At 42.3% G+C, this 24980-nt stretch overlaps 1 protein-coding gene across 3 annotated transcripts in view; it reads right to left on the reverse strand.

Moving 5' to 3' along the window:
• Positions 1 to 390: 390 nt before the first annotated feature.
• The window catches only part of ROR1 (receptor tyrosine kinase like orphan receptor 1), a 174452-nt gene continuing 149862 nt past the window's right edge, over positions 391 to 24980 (reverse strand). Inside the window, exons 5-10 of one of the 3 annotated variants that reach the window (XR_012661197.1) lie at positions 15329 to 15456; positions 13791 to 14108; positions 12633 to 12878; positions 8022 to 8233; positions 1810 to 3403; positions 391 to 1592 (exon numbers count right to left, since the gene is read on the reverse strand). Coding sequence is in view for 2 of the 3 variants with exons in the window: in XM_075097368.1 (XP_074953469.1) it covers positions 1979 to 3403; positions 8022 to 8233; positions 12633 to 12878; positions 13791 to 14108; positions 15329 to 15456 (2329 nt within the window). In the remaining variant the exon portion in view is untranslated. Of the gene's footprint in view, positions 3404 to 8021; positions 8234 to 12632; positions 12879 to 13790; positions 14109 to 15328; positions 15457 to 24980 lie in introns of all 3 variants that reach the window. The other 2 variants (XM_075097368.1, XM_075097369.1) reach the window with 2 other exon arrangements.

The following is a 24980-nucleotide window of genomic DNA, read 5'->3' on the forward strand; positions in this document are numbered from 1 at the left end:
AGCTGCAATACAACGTACCATGAAAGTTCATACGATGCAGCAGTACATAAAACTTAAGCAGGGGGCCGAAAGGGCGATGCTGGCCTTTGGTACAGAGCTAAGCAGCACCGATGAGATCACAGCAAAGACTGCATCATTCTCACAAGGTAATTATGCTGTCCCACTTCTTTTGTGTGCTGTGCAAATATCTGCAGAGTCAAATAGTCATTTAAGCCTCTGTATGTTACCCTGAAGTAATCTGTCTGCAAGTATTATTTGCAACACTCTCGTCCCATTCAAGTGACCGTTTCAGTAGACTCCCTACCTGGGCTGAGTGAGCAGATTTTAGCTCTCTGTTAAATACAAAACTTTTCAAATATCTTACACCAAGATGGAGGAAATACTGATACGTTTATGTTAAACCAATGTTTTAATAAACAGCAGCATAAAATAATCAGTGTTTAATATCATCTCTGGCATGTGAAATACAAAAATGCACATATCAATTATAAAATAGCCTTTGTTATTACATTTTCATGCTTGCCTAATTGAAATGCCCGTAATTAATAAATCAATCATCAAGTAATACAGTGATTAAATGCATGCAGTGAAAACAAAGAAAAATATTTGTATAAGGTAGTGGCTGAATATCACCATAATATATTTCAAGAACATCTACATCAGGTTAAAAATAAAAAGAAACAGACCAAGATATAAAACGCAGAGATGTATTTTCACTTCTGCTGTACAAAACATTATCACACTTTTGTGCAAAAGGATAAAAATAAAGTCATATTATACAACATTGTCAACTGAGCAAAAGACTGTTTTTGTTCTGTGTACAATAAAAATACTATTCAGTACAAGAAAGAGTCTGTGAAAAACTAACGTACACAGCACTTCTGTAACTCATTAAAGTGGTTTCAAATGAATAATCTAGGTTGCTTATACCTGAATGAATTTTTAGTAATTATACAAATGTCATATTTCTAAGTTGAACGTTAACACTAATTCACATTGTTAGAATTGATAGACAAAATTGCTATCAATGGATTTGCTGCCTGATGGAATGTGAGTTTCCCTTTTTTCAGGGTTACTGGAGTCATAGTCACTGAAATTACACATTGATCTGAAACAATAAATATTCCTGGGAAAACTGATTGTCGTATATAAAATTGCAGTTTGGAGCCTTTCCATTAAACAGTTGCACAGCAACAAAAGGATATAAAATTTCTGCTTTAACTACTAGATTATGAAATGTTATCTTTGAATAAGTTGATTCAGGTTCTGAAATTAAAACACTTTAATTTCATTTCCTTTAAGGCAATTTCTTAGAACTCCAGCCATCTTTAGCAGCCAATGGCAGATGATTTTTGTAGACTGCGAGTTGATAACTCAAGCTATTGTGCTGTCATATAAATGACTTTTTTTGGTCTGAATATGAACTCAGACTCCCAAATTAACAAATGACCAAAATCCTACCTGACGTAATTTATCCAGCTCTCAGATCACATATTCGAAACACAATCCTTGACTGCAAAATTTACAAATATTTTAACTAGCTATTGGAATTGAAATTGCACACCCAGTAGATCTCCGAATATCTGCATCTCCTAAAAAAGAGACAAATATTAAAATATGTTTTCAGTATAAAAAAAGTTTCTGTGATTTAAACCACATCAGAGGTTTAAAAAGCTGTGAAAAAGCATATGATAAAATGTTTCTATTTAACAAAAAAATCCCCCTTCCCCTTTTTGAATTGTTGGTGGCACTTAGAGAAACAATGCGTCCATTGACAAAGCTGAGTATTCATACCACAATGATCTTTACCTGGTTGAGTCTGCCCATCCTGTTAAGCAGTTAAACTTCACAGAAGATACTTGCTGCAATGTCTGTTAAACAACCAGAAGAATCTTTAATAAAATATTTGAATATAAATCTTTTCTACGACCTTCTAGTTTGTATTGTAAATAGTTATATGTACAAAGGCCTCGCTTATTTACAATTCAGCTGAAATCATAGAGTCATTAGGTCCATGGACACTGGAGTCTCCTAATAGGGAAGACTGCTTTGAGTCAATTTTGTATGGTTTTTGAGTTTTATTTCCAAAAACTGTAATACCAATCCCCCCTGGATGACTAGGAATTGACATATGAGATAGCAAAGGAATATTTGCTTCCTGGTTGGACCCCGAAGACGGCAAACTAGTGACGTGACCTGTGCTAGTCGATCCACTGGCGCTGCTCGGAGAACGACTCTTTGGAGGAGGACAGTGCTGGATTACCCTGGGTGGACCTTGCGGCTGGTAGTGGGCAGCTGGGAAAGCAGCATATCCTGGTGGAATCGGGTATCCATTGATGGGGATATATCGCTGGTTTTGAGGTATTGGTGGTCCGATGAACCCGGCGATTTGGCCTTGTGGTATACCTTGTGCTGGAAACATGTAGTTAGGGTACCTAGGATTACTGAGATTGCTAACTGGACTTGCGCTGAGGGAAGTCGTTTGAGTGGTGGCATTCCCACCGGAGGGGGTAGTAGAACTAGTGTGACTTGAAAGACCCTCCCACGAGCGCAGCCTGGCATGGATTTCTTTAAATCGTGGCCTCCGGGATGGCAGATCATGCCAGCACTCTGTCATCAGGCTATACATTCTGGGAGGACAGTCTTCAGAGCATGGCAACAGTTGTCTTTTCCTGATCATCTCTATGACTTCTTGATTACTAAATCCATAATACGGTTGAAGTCCAAAGCTGAATATTTCCCATAAAACAACTCCAAATGACCAAATATCTGAATCGGAAGAGAACTTGCCATACATAATTGCCTCCGGTGGCATCCAGCGAATTGGCAAGAGAGACTTGTTTTGAACTCTGTAATAATCTGCCGAGTAGATTTCTCTTGAGAGTCCAAGGTCTGAAATTTTCACATGTAGCTGTTCGCCAATTAAAATGTTACGAGCGGCGAGATCTTTATGGACAAAAAAATGACTTGATAAGTACTCCATCCCTGCTGCAATCTGGACTGCAATATGCAGGAAATCCCCATGGTCCAGGCTGGACTTTACAGTCCCATCCTCATCACTGCTGCATCCAACATCGGAATGCGGCGATCGCATGATGAGAAACTCGTGGAGGTCTCCTTGGTTCATGTACTCGAAAAGCATGCAGACAGGTTGCTCCTGGGTCACAACACCTAAGAGGCAAACAATATTAGGGTGATGGAGCTCGGCCATTAGAGATGCTTCTTGTTGGAACTCTGCCCACTGCTGGGGGTTGTTAAAGTCTTTTAATGTCTTGATAGCAACAAGCTGAGCATGATCCATGCCTGGAAGGTAGAGATGTCCCTTGTAGATCTTGCCAAAAGCACATTCACCCAGTTCTTCCATGAAACGAACAGCAGACAGAGGCAACTCCTTAGCCTTACTCTGTTAAAGAAAAGACAGAAAAACACGTCAGAAAAAGAGGACTGAAAATGTACTTTTAAGAAAAAGATCTGTTTGTACAGGAAGTCTGAAAGCCAAGCAGACTGAACTGGAAACTCCCAGGGCCGCAGGCCCATTTGGCAACAATCCTGCTCACCCCTGCAGGACGTGGGCACTGTGCAATGGCACCAGCCCCAGGCCAGGCACAGCCTGAGGTACACCGGTAAGCCAACATAGGCAAAGCTCAGGGCTGAGTGCCTCCTAATCTCTGTGCACCCTGCTCCAAAACTAAACTTAGAATTACTTTTTACCCTCTACACAAGATCAGATACAAGTAGATCTAAATATATGCAGGGGCCATCAGCATTTCAGCAAAGGCATTTATGTACTTGGGCTTGGATATTTATGTACTTAAAATTGAATCTGACTAATTTCAGGAATTGAGGCAATTCACATACTTTAAGTGAGTACATGCTGAAGTGTTTTCTGGGCCAGGGCCTAAAGTTTCAGCAGAAAACATTTTTTAAAAAAACTATCTCCTTGTAGCCAATTCTTCCTCAACTTTGCTATTAACCCTTCAATGTACAGTAGACACTATTTCTGTTCACACATGACTGAATGTTCAATCCTGAAACACTCAGGACAGAGTCAGCTGGAAAAATGAGAATGTGGTCAAAGAAGAAAAGCAATCTTTTTAAAACTCTTGTTGTTATTCAGGGTGCACATATTCACTCTTAGGCCATAAAGAAGTTGTATTATTTTCAGACATTAACTTCCACATGTGCTTGTAACACCTACACCCAAGCCCACTCATCTAGGGTTCTCAGTATAGCCATAGGTAGCAATTTAAGGGTAATGAGTTTGGGATGTATGTTTCGTAAATTAGTGTAAACATTAGCATTTGCGTTCCTGAAATAATATAACAGCAGCTTTACAGTGGCAATAGAGGTAAAGAACTGACATTTAAAAAAATCGTTTTAAAATACATTTTTGAATAAGTGAATTCTAATCAGAATGGCCACTTATGACCTTTAGACAACTACTGAATTAATATTAATAATATTATTAATATTATTAATAATAATAGTAATAAAGCAGCCATTTGACCAGGGAACCAGTAGACTCAATGGTGATGGCAGGAAATTAGCTATATTGTTGAGGAACAGATGGTTTATATTACACAAATCCTTTAGGCTAAAACTTGTTTAGGTCTGGCATATTGTAAATTATATTTTAGTAATGAAAGTGAAATGACCTCTGTCTGACCTGAGGCTGGGTTCGTCTGTTTGAACCAACATAGTGGAAAACTATGAAAGAAAATGAAGTCATAAAGTTTTGGCAGGAAGGGCTCATTTCAAGTTAAGCTGTTATAAATCTGCTTAGTTTTTGTTTGACAAGTATTTGTCATACATCGGTGTACAAAATGTAAAGAAGTGTAAAATACATATGAGGCAGCAAGCCAAAGTAAACCAAGTACAAAGGGAGAACAGTAAGAGTGAAGCCCATGGCCTCTATCTTTTTATCGGCTCCTTCCATTAGGTGAATGACAAGAAGAGATTAGTTTATTATATTTTTTGAAGGCAATTAAAATCCCTTAAAGCTGAAACAGGCTTTTGGATGAAACACTAACATTTTTATTTGTATGAGCAAACACACATCTACCTCAGTTGGAGCTTGAAGGCTAAGCGTGTTTTTACCCAAAGTTGACATTAATACTGGATACAGTATTTAAAAATACGATTCTACTTCCTTTCTTTTAAAATTTTGTTTGAAAGGCAATCAAAACATTTGAGACAAGCAGAGCTGTGTTTCCCAGTGGGAAAATACAGAATTAATAAATAAGATGGAAAGCTTTTTGCAGCATATGACTTTGAGCATGAAAACGGTGCGGTCTATATTTGCAAAGATTTCTGGGCAAGTTGCTTTCCTATGTTGTATGCATAAAGCATTAGTGTGTCAGCAATCTAGTTAGCAATTGTGACCTCATGGAAATGATGCTGACATTCCCATTACCTTTAGTTTAGCCAGGACTGTACCCCAAATATCTAGAATGGGGACCAAGAAGCAAATCCAAATTTAACAAAATACTCCATGGAGGTGGATGCAAGATGCAGTTTTGACAATTAATTAAATGATTTTTGTACTATTACAAACATTTTGATATACAGCTACTCTAAGCTGTAAATGAAAGCTGAAAGTAAGAACTTTAAAGGAAAATCAAGATAAATTCACACTGGGCCAGTGTGTGTGGGACTGAGGGGTTAAAATACAGAATCATAGAGTCACTAAGGTTGGAAAAGACCTCTAGGATCATCAGGTCCAAGCATCAACCCAACACTACCATGTCTCCTAAACCATGTCCTGAAGTGCCACATCTACACATCTTTTAAATACCTCTACGGATGGTGACTCCGCCACCTCTCTGGGCAGCCTGTTCCAATGCCTGACCACTCCTTCAGTGGAGAAATTTTTCCTAATATCCAACCTAAACCTCCCCTGATGCAGCTTGAAGCCATTTCCTCTCGTCCTATCGCTAGTAGCTTGGGAGAAGAGACCAACCACCACCTCACTACAGCCTCCTTTCAGGTTGTTGTAGAGAGCAACAAGGTCTCCCCCCCAGACCCCTCTTCTCCAGACTAAACAAACCCAGTTCCCTCAGCCACTCCCCATCAGACCTGCTCTCCAGACCCTTCACCAGCTTCGTTGCCCTTCTCTGGACACAATCCAGTACCTCGATGCCCTCCTTGTACTGAGGGGCCCAAAACTGAACACAATATTTGAGGTGTGGCCTCACCAGTGCTGAGTACAGGGGCACGATCACTTCCCTGCTCCTGCTGGCCACACTATTCCTGCTACATGCCAGGATGCTGTTGGCCTTCTTGGCCACCTGGGCACACTGCTGGCTCATGTTCGGCCGGCTGTCTACAACAATAGACTAAACTGTCTGGCCAGCCTGAACAGATACCCGGCGCAACAGTCCTGGTGGCATCATGACATCAGCACCCAGTGCCTGCCACACTATTTAAAACAGGAATCCTAGTGTTAGCATGACGCGTGTGACGCCGCACGAAAACTTCTCTGTATGCAGTCTGTATTACTAATGGGCAAAAGCAGCACTGCATTTTCCAGCACAGCTGCACAGTGGATTTACTTTTATCACTCTCCCATTCTTTCTGTTAGATGGTGGTGAGCTGGAATTTTCCTCTGCAACAACTTTCTGTGCCTGACCCTGCTGCACTGAGACTGCGGCTCCATAGACACCCAGGGCAGCACCCCCGAAAGAGCAATCATTGCCTGGGTGGCACAGCTCCATCTGTCCCTGCCCCTTGTAGTGTACCCCCCGTATAGAATCATTAAGGTTGGAAAAAAACCTCTTAGATCATCAAGTCCAACTGTCAACATCACATTATCTCACAGGATAGAGCTACTTAAGCTCTTTTCCCTAGGCTGCCACAATTAACTCTTTATAACCTAATTCTATAAACTTGACATTTAAGGGCAAGCAACAGCAGCATCCCATAGCTGCTTTATCAAACTTAAGAAAACTACTTCAGAATTTACTCAGAGCTGAACACAGCTCCTGAAATACAAGGGTAACCTTTCCTGATGCTGAGTGACTAGCTCTGCTGAAACAATACTTGTGTCAGCAATATTTGAAGATTAGAGTTCACATTGGAAACTCAATAAAATCTGAATTTGGATACATTTTGCTATGACATTTTTAAAGAAAAATATCACCTTACTCAAAGGCATGTCTGACTGTTTCAGATACTACAGTCTACACAGTTTCTATTCTAATTACTTGTAGATATTGATTTTCACTCTGAAATGCTTCAAAATAACAATCTCCATCAAGTTGTTGAAGAGAACAGGCATGGTGTGAAAAACAAGGCAAATACTCTTCCCAGGGCATTATTCTGCCTGTAGGTGGCAGAAGGCAGTTACAGCCCCAAAATGGGTGATACATACAGGTTTGCAAATTGGCTGCTCTGCCAATAAACAAAGAGTTTCAAGGTTAATCAGGCTTAAATCTTAAATGATTTTTAAAAATGCTTCATGAACCTGGGACTACAGTGAAGCAAAACAATACCAGCAACGAGATCTGCTATGCACCAGCTGTGCTGGCCTGAACTGCAGGCAGATTTTTGAGGCTCTGTTTTGGTAATTTCTCTTTTTAACTGAGAGAATGGGTAAGCCTGAAAAAACAAGGAACAAATCTTTCCAAAGTGATTTCAGCTGAGTGACAGATGACACATGACTACAGCAGACCCCTGAAAAATTTCTCTTGAGAAAATGCTGAATCACATCTTTATCTGCACTACTTTCTATCTTAAATGAGGCAGTTTAGATATGCTTCAGTAATGGGTTGTTTTCTTTATTAAAGAAAAACTCCAGCTCCTATCTATCCACATACATGGACACATAGGAATTACCTCCACAGGTCCAGCACACTTGCTATACTGCTGACGAGAAAAGTCCTTACAAAAATTACAGCTAAAGGCATTCTGCTGGCAGAAACTGCAAGCTGGAAATCAGCTTAACCTTTCAGCACTGAGTTAATCAAAGTATTTCACTCCCTGCATTTACAGACAGCAAATACTGAGCAGAAATGAGGGATTACCTTTGGTTTATAGGCGTTGAGCATTGACATCTCCACATTTTGTCCTCTTACGTGTTTAGGCTGTCTTTGAACGGGAGGGGAGGATGACTTCTGATTGTTGCGACAGATGCAGATGAAGAAGAAGAGCAAGGCTATGGCCAGGGGAATAGTAACACTTGGCACCAGGATATACAGGATTTCCATTTTATTCTTTTCCTTGGAATCCTTGTAATCTGGTTCAGAAAAAAAAAACCAAAACAATGAATGAAGTATCCCACGGAGTCAAATACATTCCTGGGTCAACCAGAAGTGTTAAGAGGACTAAAACTTCCAGGTAATACTACTGCAATCCACCTTGAATGCTGTTTTATTTCCTTAATATTAAAAGAGCAATTAATTCTGTTGAGTAACATTTCTGTAAGTACATAGAATTCCCAGGAACAACTTCCCTGCAGCATGTCAGTTCAAACCTATTTATGGTCATGAAATAGCTGAATACTGTGAGGTGGCATTTGCTTGGGGTGAAAGGAAGTAATGGTCTAATCCAGGTCCACGGAAAAGAAAGGCTCTGGTGGGATTATGGACTCCTTATTTTAATATGTATATCATATGTATATATCCATATATATATATGTAATATGTATGTTGTATATGTATTATTAATATGTATTTTATTTAATATGTATGTATTATAATATATTATTATACAAGGTTTCCTTAATCCAACAAAAATATGGGGAGCCGTTAAAAAGGATTGTTATGTTCATTCCTCCTGTTCTCAACATATTCTAGCACCAGCCAAAGCATTTGTGTGGCCACCCAGGGCACTGGAACAAACAACATGTGCATCTGAAAACTTAATTTCTAGTTAGTTTTAGGTGCAGGAGCAGGATGATTAGGAACTCTAGAGCAGAAGAAATGGAGGACACCTGGGAAACAGGAGGAAATGCATGGAGATGGCAAGTAACAGAGAGAACAGTCCTGTTTTTATCCCAGGAAGTCAGGAAAGGGGTTCGAAAAGCCTGAATACAGACAAAATCTGTATCATAATCTTAAAAAAAAAATCTTAGATATTGAGGACTTGGTCTTCATAGGATTAACAGGCTAACGGGAAAACCCACCCCTCTACCAACTATATACTAATAGTGTGTCATCTGAGCAGGGTGGCAAACACTGGCACAAAGGATACAGCAATGATGGTTGAAAGGAAAGGTAAAGCATGGATAAAAAAGAAGGATCCAGAAGAGGTTGGGAAGCCGGTTTATTTAACATAGTGCAAATGCTAGCTGCAATATTTGCTCCCTCTGCACACAGCTCTCTTCACAGCCAGGGAGTGATTAATTTTAGAAACATGAAATGCTCTTCTACCACTGCCCAGCAAGGCATAGCTGGGACATCAGACGCTCACCTACCTCCAGCTGGCTCTGGTTTCACAGGGCGCATTGCTTAGAGGAAAGGTGCAGTGGGAGAGGAGAGAGAAGCTTCGAGAAAGAGCTCATGTCCTTGTGTTTTCGCAGCACCCACTTGCGTTGCCAAGGACATACCTTCCAGTCAGACTGCTCTGAGCGCAGGGACGCTGAAACCTGCTTTGCTTTGGTATTTCCCAGGAGCATTCATAAAGTTTAGGGTATAATTACACATGGATTAACACACTAACTATAGGGCACCCCAAGAACTTTCAGGATCACCTTGAGCAGCAGGACTGGTGGCCGTTGCCTGGTTATTTCCAAGGGAGATGGTGAATGTCTGCAGCAGCATCAGGCTTAGTGGATTCTGGCAGAATGGGGAATGTTTTATTATTCCTACAGGGTCATTTCGGTTTGTTTGTCTGTGTTTTCCACGCTGGATTTGTAGAAGTGCTCAGAAGCCCACACCGATATCTTTTACGTACTTAATTAAACATGAACTTGATCTGACGCTTGGGTTTGACTCAAATTGTGACAGAGGCAAAGTTCAAATGGTTCTGGATGTCACTTTGCATAACCCCTCTCCTGTTACAGGCTTGCGCTGTCCTTCTGCTCCCCTCACACTGCTTTTTGACCATTCTTTTTAGACTAAGTTGTGCCATCTGTTTTTTAATTGAGAGGAGAGGTAGTCCAAATATTTCTACAGCCTTTGGGAAACAAGAGAGGACTGAAGCGCTGGCCCCGTTACAGTCTCCCTGTGTCCAGCAAAAGGGCAGTGTGTGCTCTTGCCCTGTCTTCAGTGAATGTCCAGCTCTACAGTGTGGACCCATTGCGAGTTTCCTTCGTGAGTTGCTACCCTGTAGCATGGACGCACAATCAGTGCTTTGCCCTCTCCTTCAAAACCTCTTATGTTTGCCTTTGCTAAGCCTCACTCATGCTTGAATTGCTCCATGTTTCACATCTTCCTACATTCAGGTTGACAAACTTTTATGAAATGAATCTATTGCAGCTTGTGAGACAACTGAAAGATACAGCTGAAGAAAGAAAAAGAAAGCATCAACACGAGGCAGACAGAGACCTGGGCACTAGTTCATCACCTGAGCTTTTCCAGTCAAAGGCAATTATTATTCTTATTAAGTAGCAGCCCCTGCCATGAAGCCTCATTAGGATAATAGGTTTCTTGGGAGCCACCCTAATTAAATCCATTTCCCATCTAGGCATGTCCTGGTGAGGCAGAATGCACAATACTTATTAAAATGTGTCTGAAATGGCTCTTTCAGCCAGTGAAAGACCAGCAGAATGCAAGGCCCACGTGGTATTTTGGTTTTAATATGCAGATTGGCATTTAAACAATTAAACTACTACTCATCTGATATAGCTCTATTTGTCTGTATTTAGAATAATAATGCCATATAACCCAGTGTACAGCAAGTACCATTTAAGGTAGTGGTGAGAGGTAATTAAAACCCTTGTCAGGAATTCTTCAAGCCAGCCAGCCTATCTCATTTATTATCTAGTAAAATGTTCAAATCAGAGACTTTTGCAACACATCCAAAAGTGTCCTGCTTTCAGCTATTTCAGATCAAAAGACTGAGCCAGTCCTGGGATCTCAGAGCCCATCTCGATGGGGCCTGATAAGCAGCCCTCCCATCAACTCTTAATTGCCCAATTATCCAGAAGTGGTAGAAAACACAAAATGCACATGGCTGAAAGGTCGCACAGCGACAGTACAGTGGAGTACAGAAAGTTCAACAGCATTGCTGGTGGTGGACATGCAGAGACCCCTGAGTTTGCCCAAACTGAGCTGCCCAAACCCCCTGGGTCTGAGCTACATCTCCTCACCCGGACCAGCCCAGCCATCTGCGCCTGCAGCCGTGCACCTCCCAGGGTGGGGAGCCAAGAGCTGACAGTACGCTAAGGGGAGTCCTGCTGACTGCTACTTAGATCCAGATTTTTGTACTGAAGGGCTGAAAAAGATCTTCAGAACAGTTTATATAGATTGAACTACTCTTCTATTGCTGTGCCTAATTACAAGAAAAACAACAGAAGATAAATGCGCTGAAATAATAGCAAAAGAGATACAGGACTCTAAGAAAGTGTATGAGAAAGTTAGAGAAGGTTTGAGATACACGTGATATAGCCCAGACTGACTGCCTTTCCCCTGTTCTACTTTTTCAGTAAGAACATAACTTAGATCCCATTTTGGCATAGATTCCCACCTTTCCATTAATTGAAAAAGACTTCGGAGCAGGGTCAGAACATGTCTCACTGCAGAAATGTTCATAACCATAACCAGAAATAATTTCATTTGGTTCTGGCTATCGAACAGTAACATCAAAAGGTATCTCCTTTCCAAGGGGAAAGGTAACGTTACCGTGACAACTTGTAGGCAACATAAAATTTTGCATGAAACTTTGTACCGTGAATTTCCAGAACATTTCTGGGTGCATTTCTGGCATGTCCATGCAAATAGCTATATTTTTTTCTTGGCACACTATCAATGTTGTTATGTTTAAATGCAGATAAAACAATTAGGAACCATTTGTTCAGGTCTTCCATCCACTTCCCCTGGATCTCAGAAAAGCAGAATAAAACGAGAGCTGAATCTCCATTTTTGTTCATTTTGCGCAGCTAAAATGCAGCCAGGGCAGTTCTGTAAACACAAACTTAAAATAGAGCTAAGAGGATCTGGTAAGATCATCTCTACTTTTTAAACAAGGCCCGAGCTCTGTTAAGTGAGGTTTGCATTTATTAGAATGCCCCTTAATAAACCAAGTGAAATGGAGAAGGTTTACAACCACTTTGTGGATCAGTGTCAACAGTGTGACTTCTGCGATCTGATTAATCTGGACTCAGTAGTTGTATGGATCATAACAGCAGTCTGGAAGGCCTGGGACACTCGGGCTGGTAATGTGCTGGTGCTTCACCACCTTCTGGGGACCGCTCAGGCATTCCCTAGTAAAATATTGTCATGCCACCACTTTGCCAGCTGCATGGGCACTAAGTGCTCAGAGGTCTCCTTGGGGCAGGGATGCTGTGGCTTTAGCTACAAACACTGCAGTTAGCCTTTTCTACAGCTCTCTTTTCAGGGATTCAAAGACGACCCTTTGGGCACAAGTGTCCAAAACAAAAAACAAGGTCCTGTTTTGCAGGGTGGCTGTATGGATATGACAAAACAGTTCCCCTTTTTGCTCCAAAATGAAATGTAAAGAAGGCCAGTAATTACCACATGCCGGGACGTCACAAAGCTCAGACTTAAAGTTCTCATCTAATGTGAAGCACCACGGGGCATCCTTCTGGTTCCCTGGGTTGCGGCAGTAGGAGTGGCCCCCGTTGAGCTCAGGGTACCTGATGGCAGTGAAGGTGTGCGTGTGGGGGTACTGTGAATTCCACGGCTGGCACTGCCGCCCCGACCTGGTCACGCTCACCGTCCCCCGGTAATCTACTCCTGTGCTGTTGTAGCATTTGTGATCTGGGGAAAAAAAAAAAAAAAAAAAAAAGAATTTCCAAAGGAGTAGTTGGTGGCGGCAAGGCAGACGGCTGCAGCATGTGGGGACAGGGAGCTGCCGGCATCCCCCAGTCCCAGTGCTCTGCTGCCGGCCTGGGGCTGGTAAACCCAGTTTGGGAGCACAGGCTCCCAATTTGCTGTGGCTGTAATGCAGGGCCTGCTTTGCATTCACATTCCTGGGAGGATTTAAAGCTTATGCTTCTGTAATGAAAACAGCTTATGCCAAGCGTTTTTAATATAAGATACACAAAAGAAGTAAAAACTACAGTGGGAACCTGAATTGCAGCCATTATTTTCATATGAAGGTGGAGAATTTGTGGGAGACACGTTTTATATTTGCCTATTCAGATGTGTAAGGGTTGTGAACAGGCTACAGCCCAGCCTGATCAAAGAGCGAGCTCAGCCGATGCCTAAAATTAGGTTGTATTAGGCAGAGTGCGCCATGGACCCAGTCCCTACAAATGTTCCTCCTGATAAGCACCCTATACTACACCCGTGGTCTCGCTGGAGCATATCGGGCTGCTGTAGGAGGACAGGGCGACTGAAGATACCAATGTTCCCCGGTGTTTGAATGCCTACACTGTCATTGTTTCCTAGTTCATACTAATTAGAAAAGACCTGAAGCCAATAAACAACATTTAGTATGAAGCCAGAGGAAGCTAAAGAAATAACTGAAAAAATATTTCTGAATTTCCACCCGGTCTGGACCAGCTAGGGGAGAAATGCGGGAGTGGCGTAATTCAAGAGCATGGCATCTGAGAGATTTCAGCACTAGCACTAGCCCAGCACTAGCTCAAATTCTGATACACAAGCCCTTACAGCCAACCTTTTCACAGCAGTATTTTTTGCATGGAGGCACACGCAGTTTTCACTTACTTTTATTTATGGGATCTGCCATTGGAATCCCAATCCGGATACAATTGACAGCTTCGGGGCTGTCTGGCTGGGGAAGATCTTCGCAGTTGGGCAGTTTTAATCTCATCAGAATCATGGGATTAGATCTTGCAAAAATATACTCTGTCTGACACAGAACATTTTCCAGAATTTCACATTCATCGCGGCACAGGTCTCGTGGCTTGGGAGCTGAGGAGGTCTCATCGCAGTATGGGAAGGCGTAATGGCACAGCGAAGGAATAGCAAACTGGGAGCATTTATCTGACAAATGGCTGGAAGTGCCAATCATGGTGAAGGCAGCTGTAAAATATACAAAAGGATTTTAGTTAACCCGGTGGGAATTTTACTCCTGTGCTCTTGCCTTCCCAGTATAACCCTCACTTCCCATTGCGACTATTATTTTCAGATGTTCAGGTGATGAACGGGCCTTCCAGAAATACAGAGCACTAATTACATTAAAAGTTATTAACGATGATGATTTCGCTGACAGAGAAAATACATCTGGTTTTCAACACGGGATTAATGTTAAACATGTTACCAAAATCCCAAACCTAATTAGACTCCACCCCCCACCCCCAAATAATTTATAATGGTTTGCAAAGTCATGTAATATTTGGATGCCTTTTGCCCACCAGGTAAAAACCAAAGTTCCTGCAGGCTGCAAGATGACAGTACCAGTACCTTTTTGGAAAATGACCATTTTCATACTACCCCAAATTACTTTTCAAACAAAATGGTGTAAGATTATGAACAGTTGGCTGTACAGAAACCATTGGCCTTTCCTGTGAGAAATGCAAAAGCCTTTTTTGCAATGCTGACAGTGTTTGGAGAAAAGGAAGAACACTCTAGGGGGAAGAGAAATTTGGAATATTCTGACAGCAAGAGAAAATCTGAGTATAGAGAAAATTATTACCATGGCTAGGATCTGGCCATGGTTAATTTATATAAAAAAAACAGAGAAGCATCATGGTATCTATGAAGCCTCAGGCTGAGGCCTCACCCTCATTGATTCAGCACCCCCAACAGTAAAGCATCTCCCACAAAAACTATGAAAACCAGTTCTTTATTAAATCTAAAGGAAAACCACTACCACTACCTGCTGTATTATTCATGCAGCCTCTCCCAGGACCTAAATGATCTCAACCATGTAAAAATCAACGAAGTCTGGCCTCCCTTCACTTTTAAAATCTGCATGGGTAACAGCAGCACAAGGTAGCCTAGCTATGAGACTCACAGAAGCTGTAAATACACAGCCCCTTCTCCTTGGACAAACATTTCTTAGTTTCTTTTTGGGGAGCTGGATGAGCAGAGACATGAAGGCTGCTCAGATTGTCACTCTTCAGATGACTCCCTCCACTGACACCGCACAATGCAGGAGTCGCGGCTCAGCTTTTGGTGGGAAGCTCACAGCAAGAGAGCATAAAGAACAAATAAAAACAGTATTGCAGTTTATAAAACGCTAGCAGCTTTTTGGGAAAAGACAGCTTCGTGGAGAAGCAGCAAGTTCATTTTTTACCCACCTGTAATCTGATTTTCTATTTCACCTTGCATATGCAAAGACTCCATATAAATGGTTCGATTTCCAATAAATCGTGCACAAGCAATCCCCCTGTAGGGCTGGCAAAAACCATCCTCTTCATACTCGTCACTGAAATCAATCATAAACACAAAAGGGTGAAACATTTCACATGCGACTTTGCAACAGAATGTCACTACAGGGAGCTGGCACTTGTATTATTAGAGGCCGAAGCGAGGGGCTTACTGTGTTTGTCTTGCACTCTGCGATTCGTTCTGGGTGACGCTCACCCAGCGCAGGAGCCCACATGCTGCCTTCCCCTCCATTAAGAGCCTGTGATAAGGGATTATATGGTCTTTAGGTAGTGCAGGGGGCATGGCACAGGCTTTGTGCCCTGGATGATTTTAACCTTAAAGGATTCCCACAGTGCTGCAGGTAGTTTTCACTATTTCACAAACGATCACAAAGTGAATATAAGGGTTATATCATTACATTAAACAAGATCTTGCATATTTATTTCTTAAAAAAAGCATTAGCTGCCTGATAAAACCATTAGTGACGTTTCAGGTTAAACAGAATATGCATTAATGTTGTATGAAATGAATGCTTTTTGCATGAGAGGGAAGGCTATATTCAGGAATATACCCAGCCTTGATTATAAGAGCAAACATGAAGAGTGCAGAAAAAAAAGAAGATTTATGTTTATTTAAAGCAGCTAACATGCTGTTTTCTATTTTTGAACCAAAATGCTACTTAATATTGATAAACACAGCAGGAAGAGTCATGCCAGCAGAGACAGAATTTAAAGTGTATATAGAAAATCAGACCACTCCCAGCACTGATACCCTTGAAATAGGAAATGTTGCTTCAATCTTCCATGAGTGTGGTAACAGTTATTGCTAAAACAGAACCAAAGCTAAGACAGGAGTTAAATAGACAGATTTCTTTCATTAGGTGCTTTGTTTTATGCAATATAGGAGACATTTAATACATAAATCCAGATGTGAAATTATTTGCCAATATTCTTCAAACAAAGCAAAGAAAGGAAATTACTAAACCTCTGAAGACCAGATCAGTCACTGCTTATTTTGAGCAGATAATCAACAGCTAAGTGCTGGCCCACAACAGATCGTTTTATGGATGTTTTGAGGAGGGACTTGCATACTTGATCGCTGAAATATGCATCCAACTGCATGAATCAGCCCTTTTACTTTCTTGCTTTGAGAATCGAGTTGGAGATATTAGGGAACCGTTTTATGGAAGGACAGGCACTTCGGCTCTGCTGACGCCCTGGCAAAGGGAGATGCCCAGTGAAAATTTGCTGATAATTTCTTTGTTATTCGGGCTGGTACTCACCTAAAACAGCTACTACATGGCTCTCAAACTAGGAAAAATGACACTGGAATAACCCCAAGTATGATCATAGCTGGGTAGGCAATAGGTTACTTTCTTTGCGTGCTTTTTTTTTTTCAGAATTCATCCTCCCCCAGATGCTGAAAGCCTAACAGTGGAATCAGACTATACCGTTAATAGGGAAAAATCAGAGCTTTTTTAATCAACTCTGCCATTAAGTTTAACAAAAGACACTTTCATCCCCTCCTGAAGACCTTGGCTGTGAGAGCTTGGAAATGCAAATTACATTTAGCCTCTTTGAAGTCACCCATTCATTGTGTGCATGGCTTTAGAGCAAGTGGCCAGCCTCGCAGCCGCGCTCCCCAGCGCCTTGTCACAGCGGCCAGGGGGAGCTAATGGGATTAGCGGGAAGAAGTGCCAGGACCGCCTTCCAGGACACCCCAAATATCTCCCGGCACTCCTCAGCTACCAGCTCCAGCACACTGTCCCAGGAGTCACGCAGCGTTGTTTCCCAGTTCACAGGGAGAAGCTAGACACCATGAATTAACTGCAGTAATTTATGACTGTGAAGACAGGGGGGTGGGAAAGAGGGATGGTAGAGATGGGAACCTCCTTCTACAGACATCTCACTTCAATTGAGAAATCAATGGGAAGGGGTCCAGGCTTCATTGGATGATGGTCCCAAGATGTTCCCAAGTACACTGAAAATTGGATTGCAAAAGCGCAACCTTTAAACAAACAGCCAATTAAACCCTTCATTAACTTGAGTGATGATAGGCTGCGATGCCTCTGATAATGGGTAGTACCCAGCCAACATAGGTACCCTGAGATGTAAACAAAGACACACAAACACATCCATGTGTTTCTGCATCGAGTCAGCTCTGGCAAAAGCATTTGTACTCTGTTCATTCTTGAAAAGAAGATGAAACAGCTGCAACCTGAGCTGAAAAACCGCAATACCTACTGCAGGCTCTGGAGGTCAATTCTCCATCTTCCAGTCAATAAATCCCTCAACAGGACATAATTTATTATTAATTTATTAATTATTATAATTTATTACAGAATTTAACTCAGGGACTACACCTAATAGCAACTGCTTTCGAAGGTAATCAAGCATTGCAATTTAAGCACACAACTCGATAGACTAGACAAAACCAGGAGGAATGCAATTAACCTATCAACAAAGCAAACTCACCTCACTGATGCTCACCTTTGAACTAAAGAAGATTCAACTGCAATAGCTGCATGCAGCAAGAATTGTGAGTAAGCAGGGACCCGAGTCTACCTGGATGGAAATGCCCCAAGGAGCAGGATTTTAGAGATAATCTCAGAAGGTGAAGATTAAAGAGGAGAGCCTGGATCCCACCACCTTGGCACCCCACCCCGCTGCATGCCAGCCTTGAATTCACAGAGGTAAAACACAAGATTAGTACCCCAAATGGAGCAGGCATTACTTTGAATTGTTTTGGAAATCAGCTCTATAATGGGGCAGAAGGATAAATCAAATGAAAAGAACAGGAGCATCAGAGTATGGCAGAAGTACCCCTGAGACACGAGGGGACACAGTCCCCTGGTCTCCACTCCCAGAGCTGGTCAGCCAGGGCATGGTGATAAAGAAGGGAAGTACTGGGCTGTCCAGTTCATCTATTGCTCCTGACAGCTATCAGGAGCTCAAAACAGTATGTCCCACGATAGCAATCCCAATTATAGGCTGGTAACACATCACTGTGGTTACCGGCACATGCTCATCAATGAACAAGTGGTCACATCTCACTCCCCGGCTCCATTTCTGTGTCATCCTTTATCAGCTGTTCAGGGTCACACGAAATCCCCTCTTCCCTCTGCATCTCTTATGATGTCTCTTCCCCCTCTCACTCCTGCAGCTCTCTTCTATAAGACGGCTCAGGATGGAAACGTTTACATCTATTATCTAGGGCCTGCCTGGGCATCCTTCTGGTCCTTGACGGGCAGCTGAAGCTGTACCCAGCAATATCCAGGGCAGCCCTGGAGACAACACTGCTGCCAATGCAATGCAGCTGCAGCTCTGCCAGATAGACACTCCCTAAGCCATCGCTCCCCACAATACAGCATTTTCATGGGGTGGCCGCCAGCTGTCCATCTAAGACCATTTCCCACTGAACAGATTGCTGCTGATGCTGAACACCCTCTGCTCACCAGACGTTTCATCTAAAACCAGAGCCATACCCTGACACGGAGCCCACAGTAGCACGCAGAGCTCCTACACTGCTTAAACACATTCCCCACCTCCTGCTGCCAACTGGCAGCCACTTCGGCAGCTGGCTTTAAAACACAGCTATCAGTTTCTTGGGATCAAGGCTGAGATTGCTGATTCTTTTTACATAGTTCACATTTTGCATACCTCACATGCTTTTTGTAAGCAAATCACAGCGTCACTGTGAGAGTGTGTACCTGCTTTGTGGTCCTGATCCAATTCCACCCACAGAGAAAGGATGGGTCTCTTTGGCTCAAATAGGAGGTAAATTAGGCCTGATTAAGCAATTAGTGTGTTAAAATTTACAGTCAAGCTTAAGTCCTCATGAAATAGAAGTCAATCTAAGCCCTACAAGTTGCTGATTGAGGATGAACTTAATCATTTGTGCAAATCCTCTGCTAAACTAGAGAGGCAAGCAGTCAGCAGGAGAAAACCACGGATGCCAGCTTGCAGCAGCAACTTCAGCACTAATTGCCACACAGGTTTTGGGGTCTGGGTGCTGCTCCCTCCCCTCCGCCCCAACTCCTGCTCTTTCTACCGCCTGCACCCAGAAAAGCCCTGGCAACCGTTCAGTGAAGACTACACAAGAAAAAGGGAAGTGCTGGATTTTAATGACAGACAGATGCTCAGCACTGTGGCATTTTAAGATGATTTCTTTTCAGATTTGGTTTCCACTGTTTTCCGTTTGGATCTTCAAATGTTGCTAGCATTGCTGTTTATCTTGGAGCTTGCCCATTGCTTTTAGATGCTGCTACAGTTCTGTCTGCGACAATACTTCTGGCTTCATGTAATAATAGTACCAGAGATTAAATTTACACTATACTCAGCTGTCTTTATCTGATTGTACAAAGTTTACAGAAGACTGAATAAGAGCTTTGAAAGGCGTCCACACCAATTCACTAATGTAATCTGACCTAACCTGGAGCTCGCACCAACATGGGATGCACTCGGCCTTCACACAGGCCAACTTGACAAGCATCTTTCTTTCTACAGATTACAGAGGCTGCACAGAAAGATCAGCACTGTAGTAAGGTACTTCATGTCTCTCTGGGTCCCTCTGAATATGATGTGCCTGAGTGTATCAAAGGACCCTGTCCTTCATATGTAGTTTAAGATGACAAAGGTCTCAACAAGGGTCACCTAGACAAAGCCAGAGACACCAAGTCACAGCACACAAAAAAATTTGCAAACAACTGACGAAGAATTCACTGTCACCGCTTGGGTTCATTTTCCCCTCTTTAATATTCTTTTATTTTGTGCTAGCAATATATACATCTGTCAACCCGGGGTCACCAGCAGCTTTTCACACACTGAAATTGTAACAAGATAATAAACCGACCCTGAAGTAAAGAATGGCTGGTGCAAGTTCATGTTTCTCCTTCCCTTTGCTCCTCACTCACACCCTCCCAGTGGCTTTCTCAGTGTTACCTAACTTTGCATTGAGATCCTTCTCTTCTCTCTGGGATATTCTCTTTCACCCCATCTAACTTTAGCACAATGAAGAGGTAAACATGAAAGCAACATGGCTCCATGTGCAAAGGTCTTACAGTGAATGAAAAAGCACATTCAGAAAAGGCAGACCTGTTCAAGACTCGAACGCCATCCAATGCTTGGTCTGCCACTGCTGCAGCACTGCTGCATCGCTGTGGTGTCGAAATGCAGGGGTGCTCTGTATGTGCGATAGAGGTGCTGCTTTCTGTAAAGGTTACCCTGCTACTGATGTCTGCTGCTTCCCGCGTGCCACAAACTCCCTGGCCCTTTTCCAGGCAGACACAGGATCAGCAACAGGCAGCAGAACTGAGAGCAGGAGACACTCCCAAGACAGTGATTTGTTAATAGAAGCTTCCCAGAGGGTCGTTTCTTAGGGGAGATACAGTAATGTGTAAAAATGTGGAAGGAAAGGGAGGGAGGACTAAAATCTCTGACTTTGCACTGAGATCCCAGAGGAGGTAGTTACAAGGGTTGTATCAGGAGAGATCTATCCCTTCTGCTCATGGTGTGATGGCTCCAGTGAATCAAAAGGTGGATTTGCCTCCCAGCACAGCACCTTTCTGTTGCAGCCTAAAACTGGAGAAATTTCTAATTGCCTCTGACTTGAAACAGCAGCAGCTTTTTAAGCATCCCCATTGCAAACCAGGCAAAATAGCTTACAGCAGCAGAAAAGCAGTAACAATCAAATTGCAATTTGTTTCTTATCAGCTCGCACTAAACCTTCAGGGGCTGCACGGTATTCACCTCATCCAAACGCATGTCTGCAGTCTGGTTTCTAAATACAAGCCATTTCTGCAAGATCCTCTGTCAAAGTCCACTTCCCAACATACTGCCTTTTCTTTGCCAGTCTGTTTCTAAATTACCAGGAATTGCCCAAATCTAAACAACATTCCCAGCAAACGTCAACAACAGATCCAGGAACTTAGTTTAACAAAAGCTTTGTAACCAGGCTTTAACAGGAGTTCTCTCAGAAGTATTTAATAAATTAACAGAAAAAAAAAAAACCTTGTGAGATCATGTGGTATTTATTTTTACAATATCCAATGTATTAAAAATGCATATTCCAAAGATGGTGTAATTGTGTGGTCATTTCTAACACATCCCATGGATTTACTACTTCTTTTTTTTTCCCCTTGTTTTTTCTTTTGCTTTAAGAAGGATTTGCATGAGTACCCAGTGAGAAAGGATCACAAATACAGGACTGATTTTGGCTCGTTGAGCAAAAATGGGCAAAGGAGAGATGTGGGACAAGGGAAGACAGAGTCCCAAATGCTGAGAGTGTCCCAAGACAAGAGGTAGGAGCACCACTGTCTCTCCTGATGCCTGTTCCAACACCAGCCTGCTATGACATCTACTTACACTTAGGTCTGTACTTAGTTGGTTACATGGGACCATTGGATTACCATTATTTTGGTAACCAAATCTCTAACTGACAGCAATGTAAATAGGGGAGTGTACATAGAGGCAGTGAGGATTAATAAAAGCAGCAGGGGAAAGGACAACTTAATGTTCAGCGACACAGGAAGACAGACGTATAAAGCCATCATGGGGTTAAAGTGTGCGTGCAAAGCCAGACTGATTTATGAAGATTTACTGATTTGATGAGCAAAAGCAAATAAATGCTGTATTATCTCCAAGATCTACCAAATTGAGATGGAGTAGCTTCAGTTTTGTGTGAAGACTGTCCAGACATTTTTTTCACTTATAAAGTGAAATGCATTTTGTCTTGCTTAAAAAAAATGTTCTACCATAGCACTAAAGTAGTCAGAGCTGTTTATCTAAAGAATTTATATCCAACAGCGGAGTACTGATGGGAAAATGCAGCCAACGTTGCCTAGTTCAGACAACCAAGTGCTTTATACCCTTCTCTTCCAAGGAAAAACTGCTGCTTGTTGCAGTGGGACAACGGAAGTGCCAGCGGATGGCTCAGCTCCCGTCACCCTGGCACGGGCAAGTCCCCCAGCAGAGCCAGGGATCTGCACAGCGCCTGAGGAGACTCTTGCCCTCTCAAGAGCTTCACTAAAAGGGTCCTGCTTAATGCTTGAATCGTGCACTTACAAATTTGCAGCCTACAATGGGGGTTATGGAGGGTGTTGCTTTAGGGGAGTTGAGCTCATAATGAATGCTGATAGGTGACAGCATGGTGGGAAGAAACATACTGTAGAAAACTTTGCAGTTAATTAAAAGGTATTTCAATAAATTATTTTCATTACATATATCCAATACACCCTCTGTACATGCATTAATGCTGTATTAATTATTTGTACATTGTTAAATAAATTGTGTTTTGTTCTGTACTCATGTTCCAGCTTCACACAGAATAAAATGAAAGGAGTTTTTACTTGGCAGATATCCCTTAAAGCAAACAGATGAAAAACATTCTGTCATACTTTCCAGAGAGCAAAACCCAGTTGCTTGTGCCTCACTTTGAAAATGGGAACATATTGGCTCTGCTTCATAACAATATTTCAGAATTGTGCGGGCTGCATTTTACTTTGCAAAAAGAAGAGAATTGCCCAGACTTGCATGTCACTGTGTAATTTAAGGAAAAGTTCTGTGTAATACAAGCTATTGCTGTTCTGCTACCCCTTTAGAGTCACTGGGCAGCTAGGGTTTAAATGGTTCACTAGAAAAGGATAGGCATAAAATTAAAAAATTAATAATGCTGTCCCTTTGACATCATTAAATTTACAGAGTCCCATAGCACCACTAATGCACCTGGTTCCTAAAAATAATAATAATTAAAAAAATCAATATGCAAATACAATCTGCCTAAGTAACTACTACTTTACTTAGACGTTATCTCACATTCCAGACTGATAGCTGGTTTAACATGATGTCTCTGACCAGAGACAGATAAAGCATCCAAAACTACTATGTGTCTGGGATGCTGTTTTGCACAGTTTAGCACGTGGGATGGCATTGAGTGGCCCAGGCCAGTGCTGAGGCCACATTATGGCCATTCTCCGCTAAAACTGGGACAGACAAAATTCCCTGACACCCCAAAAATCTTACAATTACCCAAACATATTCGTCTGAGCATTTGTCAGGGCTGCATATCATTACACTCCCCTCCCCCAGTCACTTCTCGTTAGAGGATTTCGGTGCTGAAAGGAGGCAGGGTTGTGCAGAGACATAAACATCACTGGTGAGAGCTGACATGTGTTTTCTACTAACCTCATCTGGGCAGTGCGGCAGCATCCACAGTTTTGGAAGCTTAATAAAATACATCTCTCATGCAATTAATCCCTTGGCAAGGATGCACCAAAGCAATTACTGCATGTTTGTCTTTGTCATCATAAGAAAGTTTTACAGGGTCTTCATCAAAATTACTCATTTTAGGGAAGCAAAAGTTGCCTAGAAAAGCTCAATAACGGTGGCCATGATTTTGATCTAAATATTGACCAAAAATAAATAAATTAGCTGTTACCCTCTGAGATTCACTCTTTTTCTCCTCTTAAACACTTTATAACAATCCCTTCCCTACGAAAACTCTTCCTGCAAAGTCAATAGGCATTCCTGCAAACGAGGGTGCAAGCTGGCCGCACGCTTGCTCAGCAGCTGCAGCTGGTTAGGAAACAGCCCTGGTAACAGCATTTGGATCTTTCCTGGCAGAATTCTTACATCATTATTCAAGATGAACTGCAAATCATATGCTCGTAGTTATGGAAATGGCAGGAAACTTCTTGCACTTATGTTTTGTTTGACAAAGCTATTTTAAGGTTACGTTTGGAAGGTCGGTTCGTCCAAGTTTCTAGATGCAGAGGAAAAAAAAACATAAAAGTAGTCAAGCAGGATAAGATTACAAGTGCTAAATGTTGCCTCTTCTATCAAACCTTTGTACTGCACAGAAAAACACGCTCCCTCCTCCTGGATTCCCTCACGGAGCTGCAATGATCTCACACACACGTTCCTTATCCACCTCTCATCAGGCATTAACCTTCAGATAAGGAGTTTTTGACAGAACGATCATCAGCTTCACTCCATAAATCGACTGCAGCCACTCTGCCCGGAGTTATACCAGACTCCTCCTCTGCCCCACAGAGGCTCAGGCCATTGGTCTGAATGCCCTTGGGATCGGACGGACAGGACCGGTCAGTATCACATCCACATCCATCTCCTACACAGCAAGATAGCAACCCCTGGGCACTGAGGCGGGAAGCTGGACACAAAATAAGACAGACAGGCAAAGGGAAGAGACTTCCTCTAAGTGCCTCAGCCCCATCCCTCAGATTTTTGTCCAAATCTCTAATAACTGGGTCCTTTTTGAACTCACATTTTATGAGCAGCCTCAAAGTGTACTACAGCCTGACTGCTGCATCTCCATCAGCCACCCATGCCCAACCATCACGACTTGGTGCAGCTCTATTTGTACAAGCGACATCAAGTCACCAGATACAATGGAGCTCCTTAATCAAACACCTCATTGATTTCATATGCATGAAAAGTATTTAAGTGACCTATTTAACCAGCAAGCTGATATTCCCCTGAGACCGTTCTCCATCGATAACACTGCCATATGGGAGAGTTACTACAGGATTGCTTGTGCTCCATAAGGCCGGCACTTTTCCACATAGGA

The sequence above is a fragment of the Phalacrocorax aristotelis genome, chromosome 6, assembly GCF_949628215.1.
Source record: "Phalacrocorax aristotelis chromosome 6, bGulAri2.1, whole genome shotgun sequence".
Classification (NCBI taxonomy): Eukaryota; Metazoa; Chordata; class Aves; order Suliformes; family Phalacrocoracidae; genus Phalacrocorax; species Phalacrocorax aristotelis.